Source organism: Sceloporus undulatus, chromosome 3 (genome assembly GCF_019175285.1).
Source record: "Sceloporus undulatus isolate JIND9_A2432 ecotype Alabama chromosome 3, SceUnd_v1.1, whole genome shotgun sequence".
NCBI classification, from domain to species: Eukaryota; Metazoa; Chordata; class Lepidosauria; order Squamata; family Phrynosomatidae; genus Sceloporus; species Sceloporus undulatus.
The window spans coordinates 5,947,969-5,968,461 of NC_056524.1; the positions used below are offsets into that span (position 1 = coordinate 5,947,969).

The 20,493-nt window shown below is 41.9% G+C and overlaps 1 protein-coding gene across 1 annotated transcript in view; it reads right to left on the reverse strand.

Moving 5' to 3' along the window:
• Positions 1–8,790: 8,790 nt before the first annotated feature.
• The window catches only part of MAP6 (microtubule associated protein 6), a 56,708-nt gene continuing 45,005 nt past the window's right edge, over positions 8,791–20,493 (reverse strand). Inside the window, 1 exon segment of the mRNA XM_042459841.1 lies at positions 8,791–9,032. Coding sequence (XP_042315775.1) covers positions 8,903–9,032 — 130 coding nt within the window. The 3' untranslated portion in view covers positions 8,791–8,902.

Genomic DNA, 20,493 nt, shown 5'->3' on the forward strand with positions numbered 1-20,493 from the left:
AGGGGTTCACCACATCACTGACACCAGAGCCAACAATTAATTATCTATATTTGCATAAATCTGCATCCAGGTAAAAACAAGCCTGAAATCATTCTGCAGCAAGAAACAGATGCTTATTTAGAGTTGAGATGATGGGTGAATGGGTGTCAGGTAGGCTTTGCCAGCACCTGGGCCATTGAGAAATACCATAAAGAGATCAGGGATAGGGCAGAAGCCTCCCATGCTGAAGGTCCCTAAGGTCCAATTTCTGCAAACTCCAGGGAGAGAATCATAGAACCATAGAGTTGGAAGAGACCACAAGCGCCATCCAGTCCAACCTGCTTCGGCCATGCAGAAAGATACCATCAAAGCACCCCCAACAAATGGCCATCCAGCCTCTATTTAAAGACCTCCAAGGAAGGAGACTCCACCACTCGCCGAGGGAATGGTTTCCACTGTCGAGCAGCTCTTAATGTCAGGAAGTTTCTCCTCTATGCTGAGGTGGAATCTCTGTTCCTGGAGCTTGCATCCATCATTCTGGGTCCTTTTTTTCTGGAGCAACGGAAAACAAACTTGCTCTATCCTCATTGTGACACCCCTTCAAATATTTAAACAGGGCTATCATATCACCCCTTAACTGTCTCTTCTCCAGGCTAAACATACCCAGCTCCCTAAAGTCTTTTCTTTCATAGGGCATGGTTTCCAGACCCTTCACTATTATGGCCACCATCCTCTGGACACTTTCCAGCTTGTCAACATCCTTTTTGAACTGTAGGGACCAGAACTGGACACAATATTACAGGTGGGGCCTGACCAGAGCAGAATAGAGTGGCACTATTTCTTCCCTTGACTTAGCACTATACTGATGCAACCTAAAATCACATTGGCCATTTTAGCTGAACTCATGTTCCACTTGTGGTCTACTTGGACTCCTAGATCCCTTTCACATGTAGTCTCATTAAGCCAGGTGTCCCATCATCCTATATCTATTCACTTCATTTTTCCACCCTAAGTGCAGTACCTTACATTTCCGCCTGGTGAAATTCATTTTGTTAGCTTTGGAGAAAACTCCTGGTATACCAGTGCATAGACCCAGATGGGATCCCCTCCAATAGTGTTACCAGGTTTCTAAAATAGTCTGATGCAGCAGAAGGCATTTTCATCTGTGTCAAAGCTGGAGAAAGTATACATACCTTCCTTCTCTCTCCATTCTCTCCTCAGTCATCCGAACCTACTGTAAATCAGGTTCCTAGACAGCAGGATCTGGACCCACTTTTCCAGTCCTCAGCAGGAAGTGACAAATCTCAGGATGACAGTGTTGCCTTGTAAAATGTATGTATGCTTAAAGAAGCATAGAATCAAGGGAGCATAGACTTGGAAGGGATCAGACAGGGACTATCTAGTCCAGTGGTTCCCAATGTTTGGTCCTCCATTTGTTTTGGACTTCAGCTTCCTAATGTCTCATCCAACCTGGCCAGCAGTCAGGAGTTATGGGAGCTGAAGTCTAAACCAGCTGGAGGACCAAAGGTTGGGAACCACTGATCTAGTCCAAACCCTTCCATGCCAGAATAGACAGCTCAAGAACCTCCAAAAGATAGCCATGCCATGCTGGCAAGGGTTTGGGGCTATATGGTCCTCATGGCTGCTTGATCAACTATGATTCTGTGTATCACATCAAACAGTATGGTAGAATTCAGAGGCATAGCCATGTTTAGTCTGGAATATCAGTATGCAAAGGGATCTTGCTGCACCTTTGAGACTAACAGCGGAAAAGAAGTTGTAGCATAAGCTTTTGTAAATGTAGGTCTACTTTCTCAAATGCATTTAGTGAAACATCATTCCATGCATCTTTCCTCCTTCTTTTCCTCTTGCCCTTGTCTCTTACTGACCATAGTTAATACTGAACTTGTCACCTCATCACCATAACCACAAGTGTGACATTTCTATGGCTATTCATACAGACTGTAAAGGTCTTCCCTGGGCACCAGTTCACTCCATGCATCTGAGGAAGTAGACAGTGACTACAACTTCTTTTGCGCAGTTAGTCTCAAAGATGCCTCGAGTTCCCTTTGCATCAAACAGCATGGTGTCACTCTGCATTAATGATACTGTGACAATACCAACTGGAGTTAAGCCCTGCAGGGACAACAATTGCACTGTTTATGAGAAACACAGAGAGTGCCAGAAAAATTATGAGAACGCAGCTGTGCCAGTTATGAATGTGACACTTTCTGGAAGGTTGTTCCTTCAGCCACAACCTCCCCACCAGATCCTGTTTCTGGGTAGTTTCTTCTCTGCTCTCCTCACAGAGATCAGCAGCCACTAGGAGTGGCCCCCTCTGAGCATCTCAGGCTCCCCCACAAGCAATGCCATAGAGTGGAGGGGAAAGAAGACCTCTTTTTTTTTGGAGATGATCAGGGAAGGAAAAGACATACTCCCAGTAAAGTCATGTGATCATGCTGAAGATTTTCAGACTATGTCTTGCTTATCCAAGACTTAATCCATGAAGATCCAGGAATGTTCCAGCAACAAACCATTCCCAGGACTTTGCTTTTTATTCCCAGCCCCACCCCCCCACCCCCGGTCTGATAATTTCCATTGCTGTTAATTGTTGTCAAGTTGACTTCAACTTCAACTTATGGGAACCCTATGAATGAAAGACCTACACTAAAGTGTCCCTGTTATCAACAGCCCTGCTCAGGTCTTGTGGGAAGTAGTTTATGCTGAAGGTGCTACAGCTGACAACCCTCTCTCCCCACTTTTGATGCAAAGGCCAGAGTCCTGTTGGGGTGTTGCATAGTGCTTTCAAGTTGTTTCCAACTTACAGTGATGCTAAGGTGACACTATCATGGGGTTTTCTGGGGCTGAGAGTGTGTGACTTGCCCAAGGTCATCCAGTAGGTTTCCATGGCTGAGCGAGGAATCAAACTCTGGTCTCCAGAGTCATAGTCAAACCATGTTGATGCAAAGGGAACTCGAGGCTGTTTGATGTAAAGGGAACTCGAGGCATCTTTGAGACTAACTGCGCAAAAAAAGTTGTAGTTTATGTCTACTTCCTCAGATGCATGGAGTGAATTGGTGCCCAGGGAAGACCTTTACAGTCTGTATGAATAGCCATAGAAATGTCACACTTGTGGTTATGGTGATGAGGTGACAAGCTCAAACCATTACACCACAGTAGCGCATTGGGATGTTACATTCACCTAAATCCTGGTTATGCTCCCTGGCTATGTTCACTGGTGCTTTGCTTCCTGCTTGCTGATGTTGCCTCTTCATTTAAGATTACAGACAAAGGATTATTAGAAATTCCACCAGTGCATACAGCATTATCAAGGCTGTAAGTCTTTCAGGATCTGGAACTGCAATTCTGGAACAGTCTTCTTTTCCACCTGTAGCTGGAGAAGGATCTTACCTGCTTTCATAAAGGGATGACGACCTTCCTCTTCAGTTTGCCGCATTAAATTGCAGAGTGTGGCCAAGATGGATAGCGACTGATGCTTTTTAAATATATATATATATATATATATATATATATATATATATATGTATATTATTATAGTATTTTAGCATTTTATAGTGTTGCATTTTAGAATTTGTTTTTTATTATATATGTTTGATGTTCCACCCTTTGGTGAAAAGGATATTATAAATAAACATTGTTGTTGTTGTTGTTCTTATTATCTTGCTGTCTCTGTTGAGAGATCTGATCAGAGAAGGGATGAGGATGACCCAGCAGAGAGCTCAGAGGGCTTATCTACACTTGTCACTCTGCCCTTGGAGTATTTTGGTCCTGATCCCCCCCCCATTCCCCCCTTACCTTGCAGGCTAAGGCTCTCTTCCCTCAGCAATTAATGCAGTCCCTCTTTGTCACTTGGTGCCACTACTGAGATCAGAATGATGTGCCCAGCCACACTATTGATGCTGGGCACCACGTTCTGACCTCAGAGCCACTTCTGCCCACAGTGGCAGCACCAGGTGCTGAATGGAGACTGCATGTCTAAAGGCAGCTGCCACTGTCACTGGAAAAGAGCCGGAGACCCACAGTAAAAGGCAAGTTTCTAAAATATGGTCTTCGCAGGAGGAAGCCCTGAATTGGGTGTTGGCATCATGAAGACAGTTTAGAACTAGATCGGGGTTTTGGCCCTGTGTCCTTATTCTAATTCCTGGAACCAGCTCCCTAAACATTTGCAGGCTATTACTTCTCTAGCTAATTTTAAGTCTGAACTAAAGACTTTTTTTGTTTATGGAAGCATTTCAAACTACAGTTTGATAATTCAGATTATTATGTTAATTTAGGTTAAGGGTGCATTTGTCTATAGTTTTATAGTTTTAAAATGATTTTAAAAGGGTAAATTGTCTATTTACTATGTTTTATATTTTTGTGATTTTAGATCATACTCCATTGGCAGGTTTTATATTGTTCTGATGACTCTGTAAAGTGCCATGCAAAATTTACGGCGCTATATGACTAAACAACAACAACAACAACAACAATAATAATAATAATAAACATCATGCAAGCATGGAGGGACAGCATGGTGTAATGGTTTGAGCATTGGACTAGGACACTGGGAAAATAGGGTTCAAGAACAAGCCTAGCCAAGGAAATCCACTGGGTTTCAAAACTTGTCAAGAAAACTGTATGATTTTTGCCTTAGGGTTGCTATAAGTCGCCAATGACAGGAAGGCACACAGCAACAATAACAACAACAACAACATGTAAGCAGGGCATAAGGAGCCCAGGGGGAACTCAGAGAAAAAGACCCATCTAGACAAGGCCAGAGAAAGACAGTCAGAGAAAGTTGGAGGTGTGTTGAAGAAAGGAGACAGACCTAATGGAGGAAGGCAGTTTCTGGAGTGAAGTCGAAGGCTTTCATGGCCAACATCCATAGTTTGTTGTGGGTTTTTTGGGCTATGTGGCCATGTTCTAGAAGGGCTTGTTCTTGACATTTCATCAGCATCTGTGGCTGGCATCTTCAGAGAAAGATGTATTTATTTTTTTAAAAAAGGTTGGATATTTCTCTCCAGTGCCGAATGCCTTCATGCTGCTCAAGAGTGCAGACGTGGACTTGAACATATGCTACTGTTGCTCATATAGAGGTGAACTGGATTCAGCATTCAGTTGCACATTTGTGTATTCCGTTGTGCATTAGATTATGGATTCAGTTGCACAGCCTCACCATTCAACACAAGAGTCGAGTAGCACAATCCACCTGTGCAGAGTTACACTACACAAGGTTGGTGTAAAATTGTGGCCATTACTGGAAAAGAAGCTGTTAACTCTGAGTTTCTTCTGTAAGCCTCAGATTGCTCCCACTTGAAAACACACAAGCAGCCAGCCACTGCAATGGATAGAGATGTAGATTGTAAAAGCTGCCCTTCAAAATGCAAACAAAAGGGTCAGCCTTGAGATTTCCCTCCCGGATTTCATTTCCACAAAACGACCCAGGAAGACACTTCTCTCCGAGATGCTCTCTTGTTTATATATCTTTAATGACACTGTTTAAATAATGCATTGGACATTAAAAATGAAAGATTTTTTTTCTTTAAAAAAGAAATGAGATGATGAAGTCCTGATTGTGACCCAAATCTGTCACAAAGGTGGATGGATGGTTACTAAATGGGAAAGCCTCTCTGGCATAAATAATAATGGGAACAGATATACGACTAATGCATGGGGCATAGCGGAGATGGAAAAGAAATGGAACAATCACCGAGGAAGGAGAGAGAAATATAAGTGAGTGGGACATACAAAGCAAAGGCTGGCCCAGTCAGAAACAAAAGGAAAAAAGATCTGTGTGGTTGTGTGGTTGTATAAAGTTGCGAGTTCAATACCAGCGAAGGGCTCAAGCTCAACTCAGGCTTGCATCTTTCTGAGGTCGCTAAAATGAGTATCCAGATTGTTGGGGGCAATTGGTTTGTATAATAAATAAAGAGCTATTGCTAGAAGGTGGTGTCCAGATTTAGGAAAGGGGTGAGGAACAACATGTGTTCATCTAGATGTTGTTGGACTTCAACTCCCACCATTCCCAGAGAACATGGCCATTGGTAAAGGCCAATGTACAGTAGAGATGTACAGGAGATGTACAGTAACAACATTTGTAAGGCCATTGGAAGAGGATTGAGGGCGGCTCCAAACTGCAGAAATAATCTGTTTTGATACAATTTTAACTGCCATGGCTCAATGCTATGGAATTGAGCCATGGCAGTTAAAGTGGTGTCAAACCGGATTATTTCTGAAATGCAGAGGCAGCCTAGGAGGGCCTCCCATCGGAGAGTTCTGCAGATATCAAAAACACAATTGCCAAAAAGATAATCAAATGGGTTTTAGAGCATATTAAACCTGAACTTGAAATGGAATCTAAAGACACATCTATACTGGTTGCTTAATCCAGGGTTTAATCCAAAGCAATCCAGGACTTAATCCGAAGCATGCCCCAGACTGGCCCCAGACTGACCATGATGGTGACCATTCTCACCAGGCAATGCTATGTGCATCTAATAATGCAATGCCATGTTGTTGTGTAGCCAGGCTGGTACCACTTGAGAATGAGGCACCCAGTGCTGATAACACCATGCCTCAGTCTGACAAGTGAAAGCAAATCCAAAGGCATAACGTTAGCTAGCGCCTCTTTCTTTTCTTTTGTGTTGATGCCATATTGGGAGTGTGCACGATTTTCATTGTTTTTGCATACCATTCCATTACCAATATGACTGAAGGATGCTTTAGAAATGGCATGATAAATAAATGCCCTTCAGTTACAGCAGGGCTGGGCAATTCTAGCCCTCTAGAAAAGTTTTTGGACTGCAACTCCCACAATCCCTTGACACTGACTATGCTCCCTAATGGGAGTTATAGGCAGAAGGGGGAAAACACAGAAATCTGCAACAGCCTAACTCTGAGGCCTGTACAGAAGCTGCTGGAAGTTGTTATTTGCCATCAAATTGTCTTAGACTTATGGAGACCCTATGAATGAGAAGAGAGCCATGTGATGTAGCTGTTTTAACATTGGACTAGGACTCTGGGAAACCATGGTTCAAATTCCCACCCAGCCATGGAAACCCACTGGATGACCACGGGCAAGTCACATTTTCTCAGCCTCAAGAGGAAAGCAAAGGCTACCCCCTTCTGAACAAATCTTGTCAAGAAAACCTTGAGATAGGTGAACCTTAAGGTCACCATAAGTTGGAAATGACTTGAAGGCACACAACAACAACAACATGGATGAGAGACCTCCAAGAGCCCTGGTCTTCAACAGGTCAGGTCCTGCAAAGTCAGAGCAGCTGTGACTTCCTTGATGGAGTCAATGCACCTGTAATGACATTCCTCTTTTCCTACTGTCTTCCAATTTACCAATGATTATTGCCTTTTCCACTAAGTCACATCATCTCACGATATCTCCAAAGTATGACAGTTTCAGTTTAGTCAGTTTGGCTTCTTGTGATAGTTCAGGTTTGATTTGCTCTTGGATCCATTCATTTTTCTTTTTAGTAGTCCATGGCATTCATAGATCTCTCCTGCAGCGCATTTCTAATCACTGACAAATGGGGTGATTTTCTTCTTGTTGGGTTCCTTGACTGTTCATTTTTCACACCCATACATCAAAACTGTATATATACAGTCAATCTTCCATATCCATATTCTGCATCCATGGATTCCACCATTCACAGTTTGAAAATCTTGCCTGCCCTCCACCCCCCTTATTCCAAAAAACAAGCCTTGTTTTTACCATTTTATATAAAGGACACCATTTTACTACACCATTGTATTTAATGGGACTTGAACATCCATGGAATTTGATATGTACAGGAGGGTCGTGGAACCAAACTTAAGCAAATGCCAAGGACTCGCTATACTATAGTCTGGATCATTCTGATCCTTTACACTTATCTAGATCTTTTCTAGTTCTTTCATGGGTTCTCATCCAACTTAATACTAATTTCTTGAATCTATTTTGATTTATGACTGAGCCAAGTTATAGGACATCTTTTAAGTATTTCAATGGCTTTCTTGCCCATTTAAAGTTATGTAAGCCATCTATGGTCATTATTTTTGTCTTCTTAATATTCAGCTATAATTCTGCCTTTCCATTTTCTTCCTTAATTTTCATCAAAAGTCTTTGCTATTTTCTGCAAGTAATATGGTGCCATCTGCACATCTTAAATCGTTGAAGCTTCTTCTTAAAATGTTCATGCCCGCTTCCTCTGAGTGTAATCCTGGTTTCCATATGATATGTTCTGCATTTAGGCTGATAAAATTCAGCCTTCTCTGACATTGTTCCCAATGGGAAACCATTCTGTTCCTCCATTTTGTGTCTTGACAGTGGCCTCTTGTCCAGAGTATAGGTTACACATCAGGACCATTAGATGTCATGGTACTCCCATTGCTTTTAGAGCAAACCATAATTTTGCAAGAACTATGCAGTAAAAGGCTTTGCTGTAATCTGTAAAGGACAGGTTAATTTTCTTCCAAAATTATTTGATGTGTTCAACTATCCAATTTATGATTGCAATATGATTCCTAGTGCCTCTTCCTTTTTTGAACCCACTTTGGACCTCTGGCATTCCTTGCTAGAGGTTGATAGAAGGAGAAAATTCTACCACCCCTTCACTTTTCCAAGAGTGTTGGTTTCAGAGCTTGGGAAATATACTTTTTAGACTACACCTGCGAGAAACCCAGCAATCTACACAGCCATATGTGTTCAGGAGGATGTCTGGGAGTTGTAGTCCAAAGAAGCTACGTACTTCTCTCAGTTCTTGTGGATTTGTTGTCAAGTGAATTGGAGCATTACAGAAATGATTTCAGAGACAATAACGGATCCAGCACCAGTTTATTGAATTTTTTGAGATTTTATATGTGAATATATATATGTGTATATATATATGTGTGTTTTATATCTTACTCAAATAAATCTTTACAAGTTTCATGCAAGTAACATGCTTGTCCCAGCTGCTTCCTCTGGAATGGAGGGAAGGGGTTTAACTTCTGTAGGTTGGTCCCGTCTTAAGGAATGTAGTTCCTTGGCTGTAGCACCAGTGGTTTTATCAGGGCTCCTGAAAGCAGAGAAGAGGCTGTCATTCCACAAGACTGATAAACAATGCACTTCTTTGCAGCTATGCACTGGGAAACTTGTATGGATAATCAAGTATAAGCTTAGCATGGAAAAGCATCATGCAGTCTACTGGCATATATGTTTAGCATGGAATTACATCATGCAGTCAGTAGATGTGTGAGGCACCCAGTGAAAAATTCATTGGAACCCTTTGTCTGGGTGAGTTTGGTCTCCAAAACAACTCATGGTTGATGTTTCTACCTTTGGCATTTTACAAACAATGCTCAAGATATTTTGCATCCATCCAAGACTGGCTAGCAAATGGATTATCACCAGAGTTTGGAAACAATATTTTATGACAAGTAGCGGCTGAGATTCGAGGTCAGCTACTTAGTTAAGAACTGTATATTCAGGATCACACTTACCAATTGCAGTCTAGACTTACGCATCTGTAACTGGTTTGTATTCATGATCTCTATGCATTCATGATTGTGGCAATAAGGTAGGAAATACATGTTGTTGTTGTTGTTAATGGCCCTTGAGTCGTATCTGACCCATGGCGACCTTGTGAATGAGACATCTCCAAGACTCACTTTCCTCCTCTGCTCTGCTTAGATCTTGTAGATTCAGGACTGTGATTTCCTTGATTGAACCTATCCATCTAAAGTGTGGTCTTCCTTTCTTTCTACTGTCTTCTACCTTTCCTAACATCATTGTCTTTTCTAGTGAGTCATGCCTTCTTATGATGTGGCCAAAGTACAAAAGCCCCAGTTTGAACATCTTGGCTTCCAGGGAGATTTTTGGTTTTATCTGCTCAAGGATGTATTTGTTTGTTCTCTTCGTTGTCCACAGTATCAACACTCTTCTCCAGCACCACAACTCAAAGGAGTTGATTTTCCTTTCATTTGCCTTCTTTACTGTCCAGCTCTCACATCTGTACATGGTGATGAGGAATACAATGGCTTGGACAATTCTTACTTGGGTCTTCAGTTGTATAATTTTGCTCTTTATGTTCTTGTTTAGTTCCTTCATGGTTCCCTTCCCTTTCCTAGTCTTCTTCTGATTTCCTGACTGCCGTCTCCGTTGTGATCAGTGTTTGATCCAAGGTAGGGGAACTCTTTATTTCAATTTTCTCATTGTCTTTTATCATTCTTTGATCTTCCTTAATAATACATAAGCATTATAAAATTCTTCCAGTCCTGACCTAACCAGGTATCAACTATTGTGAGCAATGGAGGTCTGTTCTCCTATTGACTGGGATGCAGCAGGCTGATGTTTCCATCACCAGACAGCAAAGACTTTTCAGCTTTTCTTCAGCGCAGCATGTATCTTGCCTTTGTTGCAATTCTTCCTTGCCCCAGAGATCAAGGAGATGGTGGAGGATGGAGACATCAGTCTTCTGCATCCTGATCAGCAGGAGAACAGACCCTGCTCCCATCACTCACAATGGCCAATGTCCAATAGCAAGGATTGGAGGACCTTTACAAACTTTATGGCCTTATCTTTACAATCCTCACAATATGGCCACTATCATGAATATGTAAGCACTGTGAATACAAATCAGCTACAGATGCATAACACTAGGTTTGTTGTTATTGTTGTTGTTGTCATTGTGTGCCTTCAAGTAGTTTCCATCTTATGGTGATCCAAGGGCAAACCTATCATAGGGTTTTCTTGGCAAGATTTGTTCAGAGGAGGTTTGCCATTGTGTTCTTCTGAGACTGAATGTGTGTGACTTGCCCAAGATCACCAGTAAGTTTACTGGCCAAGCTGGGAATCGAACCCTGATCTCCAGAGTCGCAATCCAATGCTCAAACCATTGTGCCATGCTAGGTCTTTCTTAACTCTAACCTACACATTTGTAACTGCAATCATGAATTTCAGCCAAGGGCACTACCCATGATGTGTTACTTTGGGGTTAGCAAAGGCACAACTGCAAAATACAGTCATTCCTTCAAGAGGATCCTGTAGAGGATCCATTCCGGACCGCCCCACAGATAAGAAAAAACATCCTGCATTTCCTCCCTACATTTTAGATCATCCTAGATGCTTTAAAACAAAACAAAAAATGGGAAGAACTAAAATGTAATGGGGGAAAAACCCACAGAGTATTGCAATAAGTAATGCAACAGGTTGCCATTTTTAAGCCACTAAATGTTGACAAGCTGTTTTTAAACAGTGACTTCCCAAATTCACTTGTATTTAATTTATTTGAAAAGCTTCCACTAAATGAAAAAGTCAGGGCCCCAATCTAATTGTTTATCCCAAATGGAACAGACTTGTTTGCTCCATGGATCTTGCATAAGCGTTGTCTTACCGAGTTCCCATTGATTCAGTGCATTTATGCTAGCTGAAACTAACAACTGGATTTAGGGATATGACTGCAGTCCTTCCCCTAATCCTATATGCTGGAGTATGCAGTCAAATTTCTGGGACTTAAATACATGGGTTTGACTGTAGCATGATCCCACAAAACAGCTTTGCCTGAACAGGCTCTGTCCACGTATGTTTGACTAAAGCTCTCGTCATCTTCAGCAACATGGCCAATAGCCATGCTGGGAGAAAACAAAAAGAGAGAGGTAGTTTGAAATGTGATATTTGGGGCATTGAATCAGGATGAAAAAGTTGAGGCAGGAAAACCATTACTTGGTCAAATTTTAGAGGTGCTATTGCAGCTGCATACTGTGAAAATAAAAATGAATTGTTAAAACATGCATTTAGTTATAGGACTGGAATTTTAGATTTTGGTATATATCTCTCTTCACTGGAAAAGATGATAATGCTGGGCAAAGTGGAAGTCATTAAGAAAAGAGGAAGACCACATTATTGATGGCTTGGCTCCATCAAAGAAGCCACAGTCCTGAATTTGCAAGACCTGAGTTCTGGGAAGTCTCTTATTCATGGGGTCACCAACAGTCAAAATTGGCTTGATGGCAACTAACAAAAACAACATACCTCTCTGTCAGTTCCCAAGAGTGATAATTTTGCAAGTAAAATCAGGGTCGCCTTTGCTGAAACACCAACAGTGCTGCTCCGAAACAGTAAAATATTCCTGGGAAGTTGGTATATTTGGGGCCTTTTCTACTTTTGCAGGAGAATGGAATTGGCTGGAATGGTGCCCAAGTTGTACCACATTTTCAAATTCAGCTGGATTTTGAACTGAAGCAAAACAATGGCTTGGCAGTCAGCATGACTTAAAGCAAGCAGTAGATGTTGGCAAATGTCACATCACAAGGACAGCTCCTGCAGTTTGCAAAGTATGAGATAACTGTGCTATGCTCCAGCAGTGGCAAGGTTTCTTGGGCCCTACTGATGTTTTGAACTTCAGCTCCCAGGAACCCAAAGCAGCATGATCATAGTAAAGGCATTGCAAGTGTTGTAGGCCAGAATCCCCATGGTGATTCACACTTGTGTAATACCCTAAAGCCGCCAGATCTGTCTGATCTTGGAATCTGAGCAGGGTCAGCCCTGGTTAGTATTTGGATGGGAGACATATTAGGTGATGTAGGCTATATTTCATAGGAAGAAATTGGCAAAACCACCTGTGAGCTTTTCTTGCCTATGAAAACCATATAAAATTCATAGGGTTGCTGTAAGTTGGCAGGCGACTTGAAGGCACACACAAACACACAAACGGAGGTTACGGTAAGAATTTTCTCAGCAAGGAGGTATCCAATAAGAATGGAAAGAATATTTGGAAATATTGCAACAAAGGATAACAACAGGGAGTGCTGTGAAATCCTTCAAGTCAACTCTGACTTATGCAACCTTATCCTAGGGTTTTCTTGCAAAGATTTGTTTGGAGGATTTGTCCTTAGGCTGAGAGTGGGACAACTTGCCCAAGGTCACCCAGGGGTTTCCATGGCTGAGTAGGGATTTAAACCCTGGTCTTCCAGAACCTTAATCCAGTGCTCAAACCTTTATGCCATGCTGGCTCTAATGTCCATTGGTGGCATATCATTCTCTGCCAGCATACTTACACTGGTGCTGAGGAGTGAAGGCTGGTCCTTCTTCATTGAAACCAATCAGCACAGTGCCTGGATGGAGCACAGAATCATAGAACCCACAGAGTTGGAAGAGACCTCAAGGGCCAGCCAGTCCAAGCCCATTCTATCATGAAGGAACACACAATCAAAGCATTCTCAACATATGGCCATCCGGCCTCTGCTTAAAATCCTCCAAAGAAGGTGACTTTTGAAGGCTTTTATGGCTGGCATCCATAATTTTTTATGAGTTTTGGGGCTATGTGGCCATGTTCTAGAAGAGTTTGTTCTAAGATACCAGCCACAGATGCTGGTGAAACGTCAGGAACAAACTCTTCTAGAACATGGCCACATAGCCCAAAATACCCCCACAAAACACTAAGGCTCCATCATGCTCTGGAGCAGCAGAAAACAAGCTTGCTCCATCCTCCATATGACATCCCTTCAACTATTTAAACTCCTGTTTAACTTTTACATTTATCCATGTGAACAAATGGCACTGCAAGGTTCTTGTATTTTCTCTACCCTGCAGAGAATGAACCGAACACCTGCAAATATTTGGTTATAAGCTTCACCTGCGGGTTACAAAATAAGTTAAATCAGCTAGGTGCCCTCCAAATGTGCTAGACTGTAATACCTATTAACCTTCAAAGGGTAGACAATAACAAAATTATTGGGGATTATGGGAGCTGCAGTGCAGCACATCTAGAGGCTTCTGGATTGAGTGGAACTGAAGCCAGAAATCACTAGCTGTTCTTTCTCACTCAAGACAAAGGATTGCGCAGGGAGCTACTTAATACCTCCTTGAAGAATGCCTAAAAATGTTACAATGCTGGCAAAACTGAGGGTTACACCAATGTAAATCACCAACAAGACTCTGGCTCTTTTCTTCCATGTTGTATCTTTGAAGCAGCTGCATTGGGAGGAGGAGATGTAATTTGGACTGGGGCTGCAATATGGAGGGAGGGGTTGACCAAGATAAATTCTTGGGAGTCTCTGGGAACACATTTCATTTGAATTGACTGTACCAAACCTTCCCTTGAGATCCCCCAAAGAATCCAGAAGCAAGCTAAAAGCAATTGCATCTCCTGTGGTATGAACATTGTGTAGGCATGATGCATGAAACGGGCAGCTGGATGCATTGCATATGATTTCTTTTATAAAATAAGACAGAGGATGTGTCTTATTAACTCTTAAAAGGCCCATCCTCCATGAATGTATCTATTAGGCAAGGACAGTTAAATGGCGACCCTCACATCCAGTTTAGGAGAACCTGGAATTAGGGATCAACTAAGTCTAGGATGGTTGTTGCCACAATGTCCTGTTTGCCTCCTTCTGAAGATATCTACTTGCTGCTGTAGAAGTGTCAATAGATTGGGGGCAACTACGCCTCTTCAAATTCAACAGCGTTGTGAGTAGAAATCCCCTCCAAAGGTTTTTTTTCTTTCCTTAACACAGTGTCCAAAATAATTGCTTTCAGGTTTTTTATTTTCTTTCAATAAAATTGAGGTGAGAATTATTATTTGCACAGCAATTTCTTTCCTTCTGCATATTTCAAATATTCACCAATTACTTGAATTATTTGACAATTCTTGGCATAATATTTGCATATTATTCCTGCAAATATGTAAATGTCATAAAGAATAAGAAACATTTAGATGCTTGTAATTTGACTATTTCCCCTTTTCTTTATATTTCACTCATACCACTGGGCCATTTTTTATTCTCCATTGGATGTTGCTGAAATGAGTCACTTAATTTTGATCTCCAACTTATAACATATTTTCCCCATCATTTTCATCATCCATTCTTCTTTCAATTGGCTGATGCCATCTATCATAACTCCATTGTACCTTTTGTCTGAACATGTTTGCACAGATTCATAAAATCATAGAGTTGTTAGGGACTGCAAGGGCCTCCTAGCTTAACTCTTTGCCATGTAAGAATCCACAGCGAAAGTATCTCCAAGAGAGGGCCATCCAACCTCCAATTTTTAAACAACTTCCAATGAAGGAGAGTCTACTATCTTCTGGGACAAGCTATTCCACTGTTGAATAGGTTTTCCCAAGGGAGTTCCACAGCTGAATTCAGAACTCAATATAAAGTCATGGAAAGTTGAGTTGTGGATGATCAGAGCTTGGAAAACCTTGTTTCTTGGACTACAACTCTCAGAATTGCTCACCCTTTCTAAGTAATCTTTCTAGATTCTGATCTTGCACATCACACCAAGTCTGAAAACTATGCCCTGTGAGAAGCAGCTTAGGGAGCTGGGTAAAGTTAGCCTGGAGAAGAGAAGGTTATGGGGTGACATGATAGCCCTGTTTAAATATTTGAAGGGGTGTTATATTGAGGGTGGAGCAAGCTTGATTTCTGCTGCTCCAGAGAACAGGACATAGGACAATGGATACAAGCTACAGGAAAAGAGATTCCACCTAAATATTTGGAACTATTTCTTGATGGTAAGAGCTGTTTGACAGTGAAAAACACTGCCTCAGAGAGTGGTAATCTCCTTTTTGGAGGTGTATAAACTAAGCCTGAATGGCCATCTTGTCAGGGGTGCTTTGACTGTGTTGTCCTGCATGGCAGAATGGAGTTGGACTGGATGCCCTTTGTGCACTTTTCCAACTGTATGATTCTATCACAGTAGCTTTATTAAGGCCTCTTTTTTTCTCCATTAAGCAGTGAATGATGGTCCATACGGAAACCACAGACCACTTTTGTCTAATATTAATGGCCACTGTTTGCTAACACAGGTTTGCCTAGCTGTTTGCATTTTAAATTTTTAGACCTTGGCATGAGAGAATTCTCCATTTTGAGTGTGGACACCAGACTTTGGCATATTTAGGCATATGCATGCCAATTATTTGCCAATTGGAATGGCAAGACTTCAGGTTCTGTCAAAAAAAGGACACCACTGATGCCAAATGTTTCATGTTACTATATCTTTGAAAGATGAATGGAGAAAGTGCAGTCATCAGGCAGTGGGCACTTCAACTCCCTTTCTTGTGATATCCACCTAGGGCCGCATTCCCACCATGATTTAAAGTGAATTGCTAATCGAGTTATATGACTGTCGTTCCCATTTGAAACCAATTCCAATCCTACTGTCATTGGTTTTGATTGCAATGAAGTGAGGCAACTGCAATAAAACCACTCTTTTCTGACATTAGTTCTTTGGCAGTTCTTCGGAAAAGAATAGATTCCGAAGTGTGCTCAACAAGTGGGAATGACAGATCTGAATCGCATCATTCTGGAGGGGAGGGACTAATGGCAGAAGGGTATTTACCATCCTGCCTCAGTTTTTGATACATCTACCATTCCCCTCCCTTCTCAGCGCTGCCTTTGTGCTTCTGGTGCAACCTATGGGCGCATGACTTTTAAAAAAAAATACAATTGATAGAAGATTTGATTAATTGATTTGGCAGCTACTTGCAATCAGTGAGGCAAGTAGTTGCAAAACCAGTGAATTGAATCTTCTATCAATTAAAAAAAACAATAGAAGATTCGATTCATTGATTTTGCAACTACTTGCAACTACCTGGATGATCCGACGGCAGCTCATAGTGAGTCAAGTAGTTGCAAAACCAATGAAGTGAATCTTCTATCAATTTATTAGCCTGGCTGTCTGGGCTGCCGCTTATGTCACTGATGATGCACAAATGATTGACATGCATTTTGAAGCAGCGCAAACTAGTGGGGATGATAATCATGCCAAAAAAGAAGCAATTACAAGGGGATAATGAAAAGATCCACTTTCATAGTGGGAACGATGGACCTTTTGAAATCAATTTACCAACACGGAGCGAAGGCGAATCGCAAACTGGTTTAAATATAAGTGGGAATGAGGCCTAGGAATCTTTAAAACCATTCAAATCACTTCCAAACTGCCCTCAATGCAGCCATTTGCTTGGCTTGCTACCCACAACCTCCCAAACCCCTAAAAGTTACAAACACTGTCTGAAAAGCAGCCTAAAGAAAAATCAGGAAGGGATGTGATATCACATCCAGGTTGTGAGCTACTCACTGCTGTGGCTTGCTGAAGGGGGCATGGGGTGAAAACTGACTCTCACCTTCCATGCAGTACTTCAGCCCTGGTTGAAGGCAAGATGCCATCAAGGGAAACATTTCTTTAAAGTACACAGATCCTCTGAGATGGTCTTCCTTCTGACCAGGTGTTGCCATCAACAAGACACAGTCAATATCAAATGTGAATGGAATTGTTTCCATCTTCAGCAAAACATATAAAAGAAATAGGAGTTGCTGTTCAGAGGTGTAAAGTCAAAGGACGTTGGAGTGGAACTTGAGTAGTTGTTCTGATGAGAAAGTCTTGAGGTACAGTTAAACCTTCCCATGTGGTCATATTCCATGAAACAATAAATGGCATGGCAGATACGTGGCATGGCCAAGTGCCCAGGTTCAGCCTCTGGACAGTCTCCAGGCAGATCTAGCAAAAAAGTCTGAATCATAAGAGATACTGGGTGATATAAACCACTTGTCCTAAACTTTCCTATAAGCATCTTACTTTGGAATAACAACAACAAAAAAATCTTCCATGCTCTTCTCTTCAAGAGGAAAAGGCAGTGCTGTGTTTAGTGGAGATATAAATCACGTGAAAAGATAGGAATGGCTGCATGGAGAAAGTCTTGGGTATGTGTTGTTGTTGTTGATATATATAGTTAGTAGATGCTTGGTATCCAACAAGGTTTGGTTCAAGGACCCCTGTGGATACCTAAATCCATGGATCCTCACATCCCATTATATACAATGGCATAGTAAAATGGTGTCCTTTCTATAAAATGGCAAAATCAAAGTTTGCTTTGGGGATTAAATATATTATATATATTTTCAAGCCATGAATAGTTGAATCTGTGAATGCAGAAACTGTGGATATGGAGGTCTGACTGTATATTGATGAGTCTATCCTCTTGCTCCATTAAGGTGGTTTTTAAGGTGGAAACAAATGCTTGGATAGCGTGCACCTGTTACCACAGGATAGTTTTGATGCTTGAAGATTTTTCTTTAACTTGCCACCTCCAGCATCAAGAAAGACCCATGGTATTGCTACAATAAAGGAGTCCTTGACAGTTTGTTTTAATCAGCCTATGAAGACTCCCTGGGCAAACCTCTTCTGCTTTGGAATCCAGTGTTCTAGTTGGATTGTGGAGAGCTTCTATATAAGGCTTTTTCACACACATGGGAACCTACTAAGTCTTATCAGGGTCAAGACCCTCATGGAACAAGTCAAGAACATCATGGCATCATCCACCAACAGAAGGTGCAGGGAGAAGGTGGCCATGTACAAGGAGGTCCAGGCTACTGCAGACTTTCAGATGTCCAGAAGAACTGCAAAGGGAGAACGGGGAATCCAACGCCAACAAATTATTGTCCACAAATTTCTGAGTGTGTTAGCTCCACTCTCAATGGTTTCTATATTCCAAGGTGCAAACAGAAAACAGTTCATCCTATATCATCTGTCCAAACTGGTCTGGCTCATCCTGTTTAATACTGCAAGCTGTTCTTGGTTCCATCCATCCGCTTGAGAAAATGAAGCTGGCTTTTTTTGGAACACTGTACACAAGACGTGAAGGGTAACTTTGTGGTTCTTTCACCAAAAAATAGAGTGTTTATTCCAACTTTACAACTTTCAGAATCCAGGTTCCAGTTTCATGGTACCAATGCTCTCTGGACAAGTTTTGCCATTCAATTGAAGCAGAATGTGCTGATTTGGCTTTTTTTCATTGTTGTTGCTAAAATTGTGTTCTGAATTATCAATGTGGATTCAGTTTATTCCATTCAGCACCTGCCTCCCACTGGATAAAGCAGCAGATGGTTTAGGAAGTCACATACAGGTATTATCCCTTGATCTTGTTTTCACTGCAGTGGGGCTTCTGCAGTGCATTGAGACCAACTTTTTCCATTCACTGGTAGAATGCATTTAAAAATGCAACTGTTTTACTGGTTAAGAAACGTATTACTCATGGAACTTCAGATCCTATCACACTGCCGTTCCCATCATGCCTCACTATTGCCTATGTTAGCTAGAGGGTATAGGAGTTGCAATCCAAAACCAAGTTACTCCCACCTCTTTGAGTGATTGAAGGTATTCTCTATTGCAGTTACGGAGTTGTAAGCTAGAGCTACAGACGTGCAACTGCTCTGCATCCAGTTACAACCATGTAGTCTTACTGCAAAAGCAAAACTGCACAAATGTCACTCAAGACCACCTTAGGAGCTAGTAGATGAAGCAGGAGAAAGTGGTCCATTCAGCTTTGGACTGAAGTGCAAGGAGGATGGCATTTCCACCCCTCTCCTGCCAGTAAATGAGGCTGTGAGAATCAAAAGCAGGACTCCTGTTGCAAGTACTTGTCAAAGCCTCACTTTCTGGTGGGAGGAGGTGGCAACATCATCTTCCTTGCACCCCAGTCGGAAGCTGAATGGACCTTCTTCACCTGCTCTGGTTGCTGTCTCTTAAGATGGGCTGGGAGGAGGTTGAGCCAGGCGATGTTACTTAGGCAAACATAACTAAGTAGCTGATGCAAAATATCAGCAAATTAAAAGAAATGTATACATGGCTGAACATTCTTACAATGGTTCCTTGGTATCTGCAAGGGTTTGGTACCAGGACACCACACCTCATGGATACCATAATCCATGGATGCTCAGGTCCCATGATATACAGTGGCGTAGTGAAATGGTGTCCCTTATATAAAATAACAAAATTGAGACTTGGTTTTTAAAATGTCTATCTTTTTGGAATATTTTCAAGCTGGGGATGGCCGAATCGGTGGATAAGGAATTCATGGCTATGGATGACCAATTGTGCAGGTATGTTTTTGAGCTCTGAAAGAGACACATTCTGTTGGTGCATAATGCTAGCACATGTCAGACTTACATTATTGAAGCTACCTTTTATGGATCATTATATCATTTGGATATAATGTCCAAATTCGCCTGCTCCTCCACTATTTCCTAGCTGCAGTACCCTGGACCAGGTAAATTCCTGGTCAGTGGAGAACACAGAGGGGGCAGCAGACAAGTGTCCAGTTCTTTTCCTGCAGCTGGATGAAGAACAATGACATCATCTGAAGGGGCCTGGTGCTCCCTGCAAATGCTTATTGCTGTATGTCCAGTTGAAGCTGGGGTGGCAACTGTGGGACGCCAAGGGACCCCATTAGCTTTCTGGAGATGTTGGTGGGGCACACACTGCACTGCAAACAAACAAACAAATAAACAAATAAATAAATCAAACATGTTTGCCCCCTAATGCCCTCTAGGGCAGTGGTCCCCAAACTCTGGTCCTTCAGATGTGGACTCCAGCTCCTCATTCTTGGCCAAATTGGCCGGAGCTTCTGGAAGCTGGAAGTCTAAAACACCTGGAGGACCAAAGCTTGGGAACCACTGCTCTAGGGGTTGAAGGGGATATTTTTGCCATGATTTTAGGCCTCTCTGGGCCATTAAAGGCCCAAGAGAAGCCTTTTT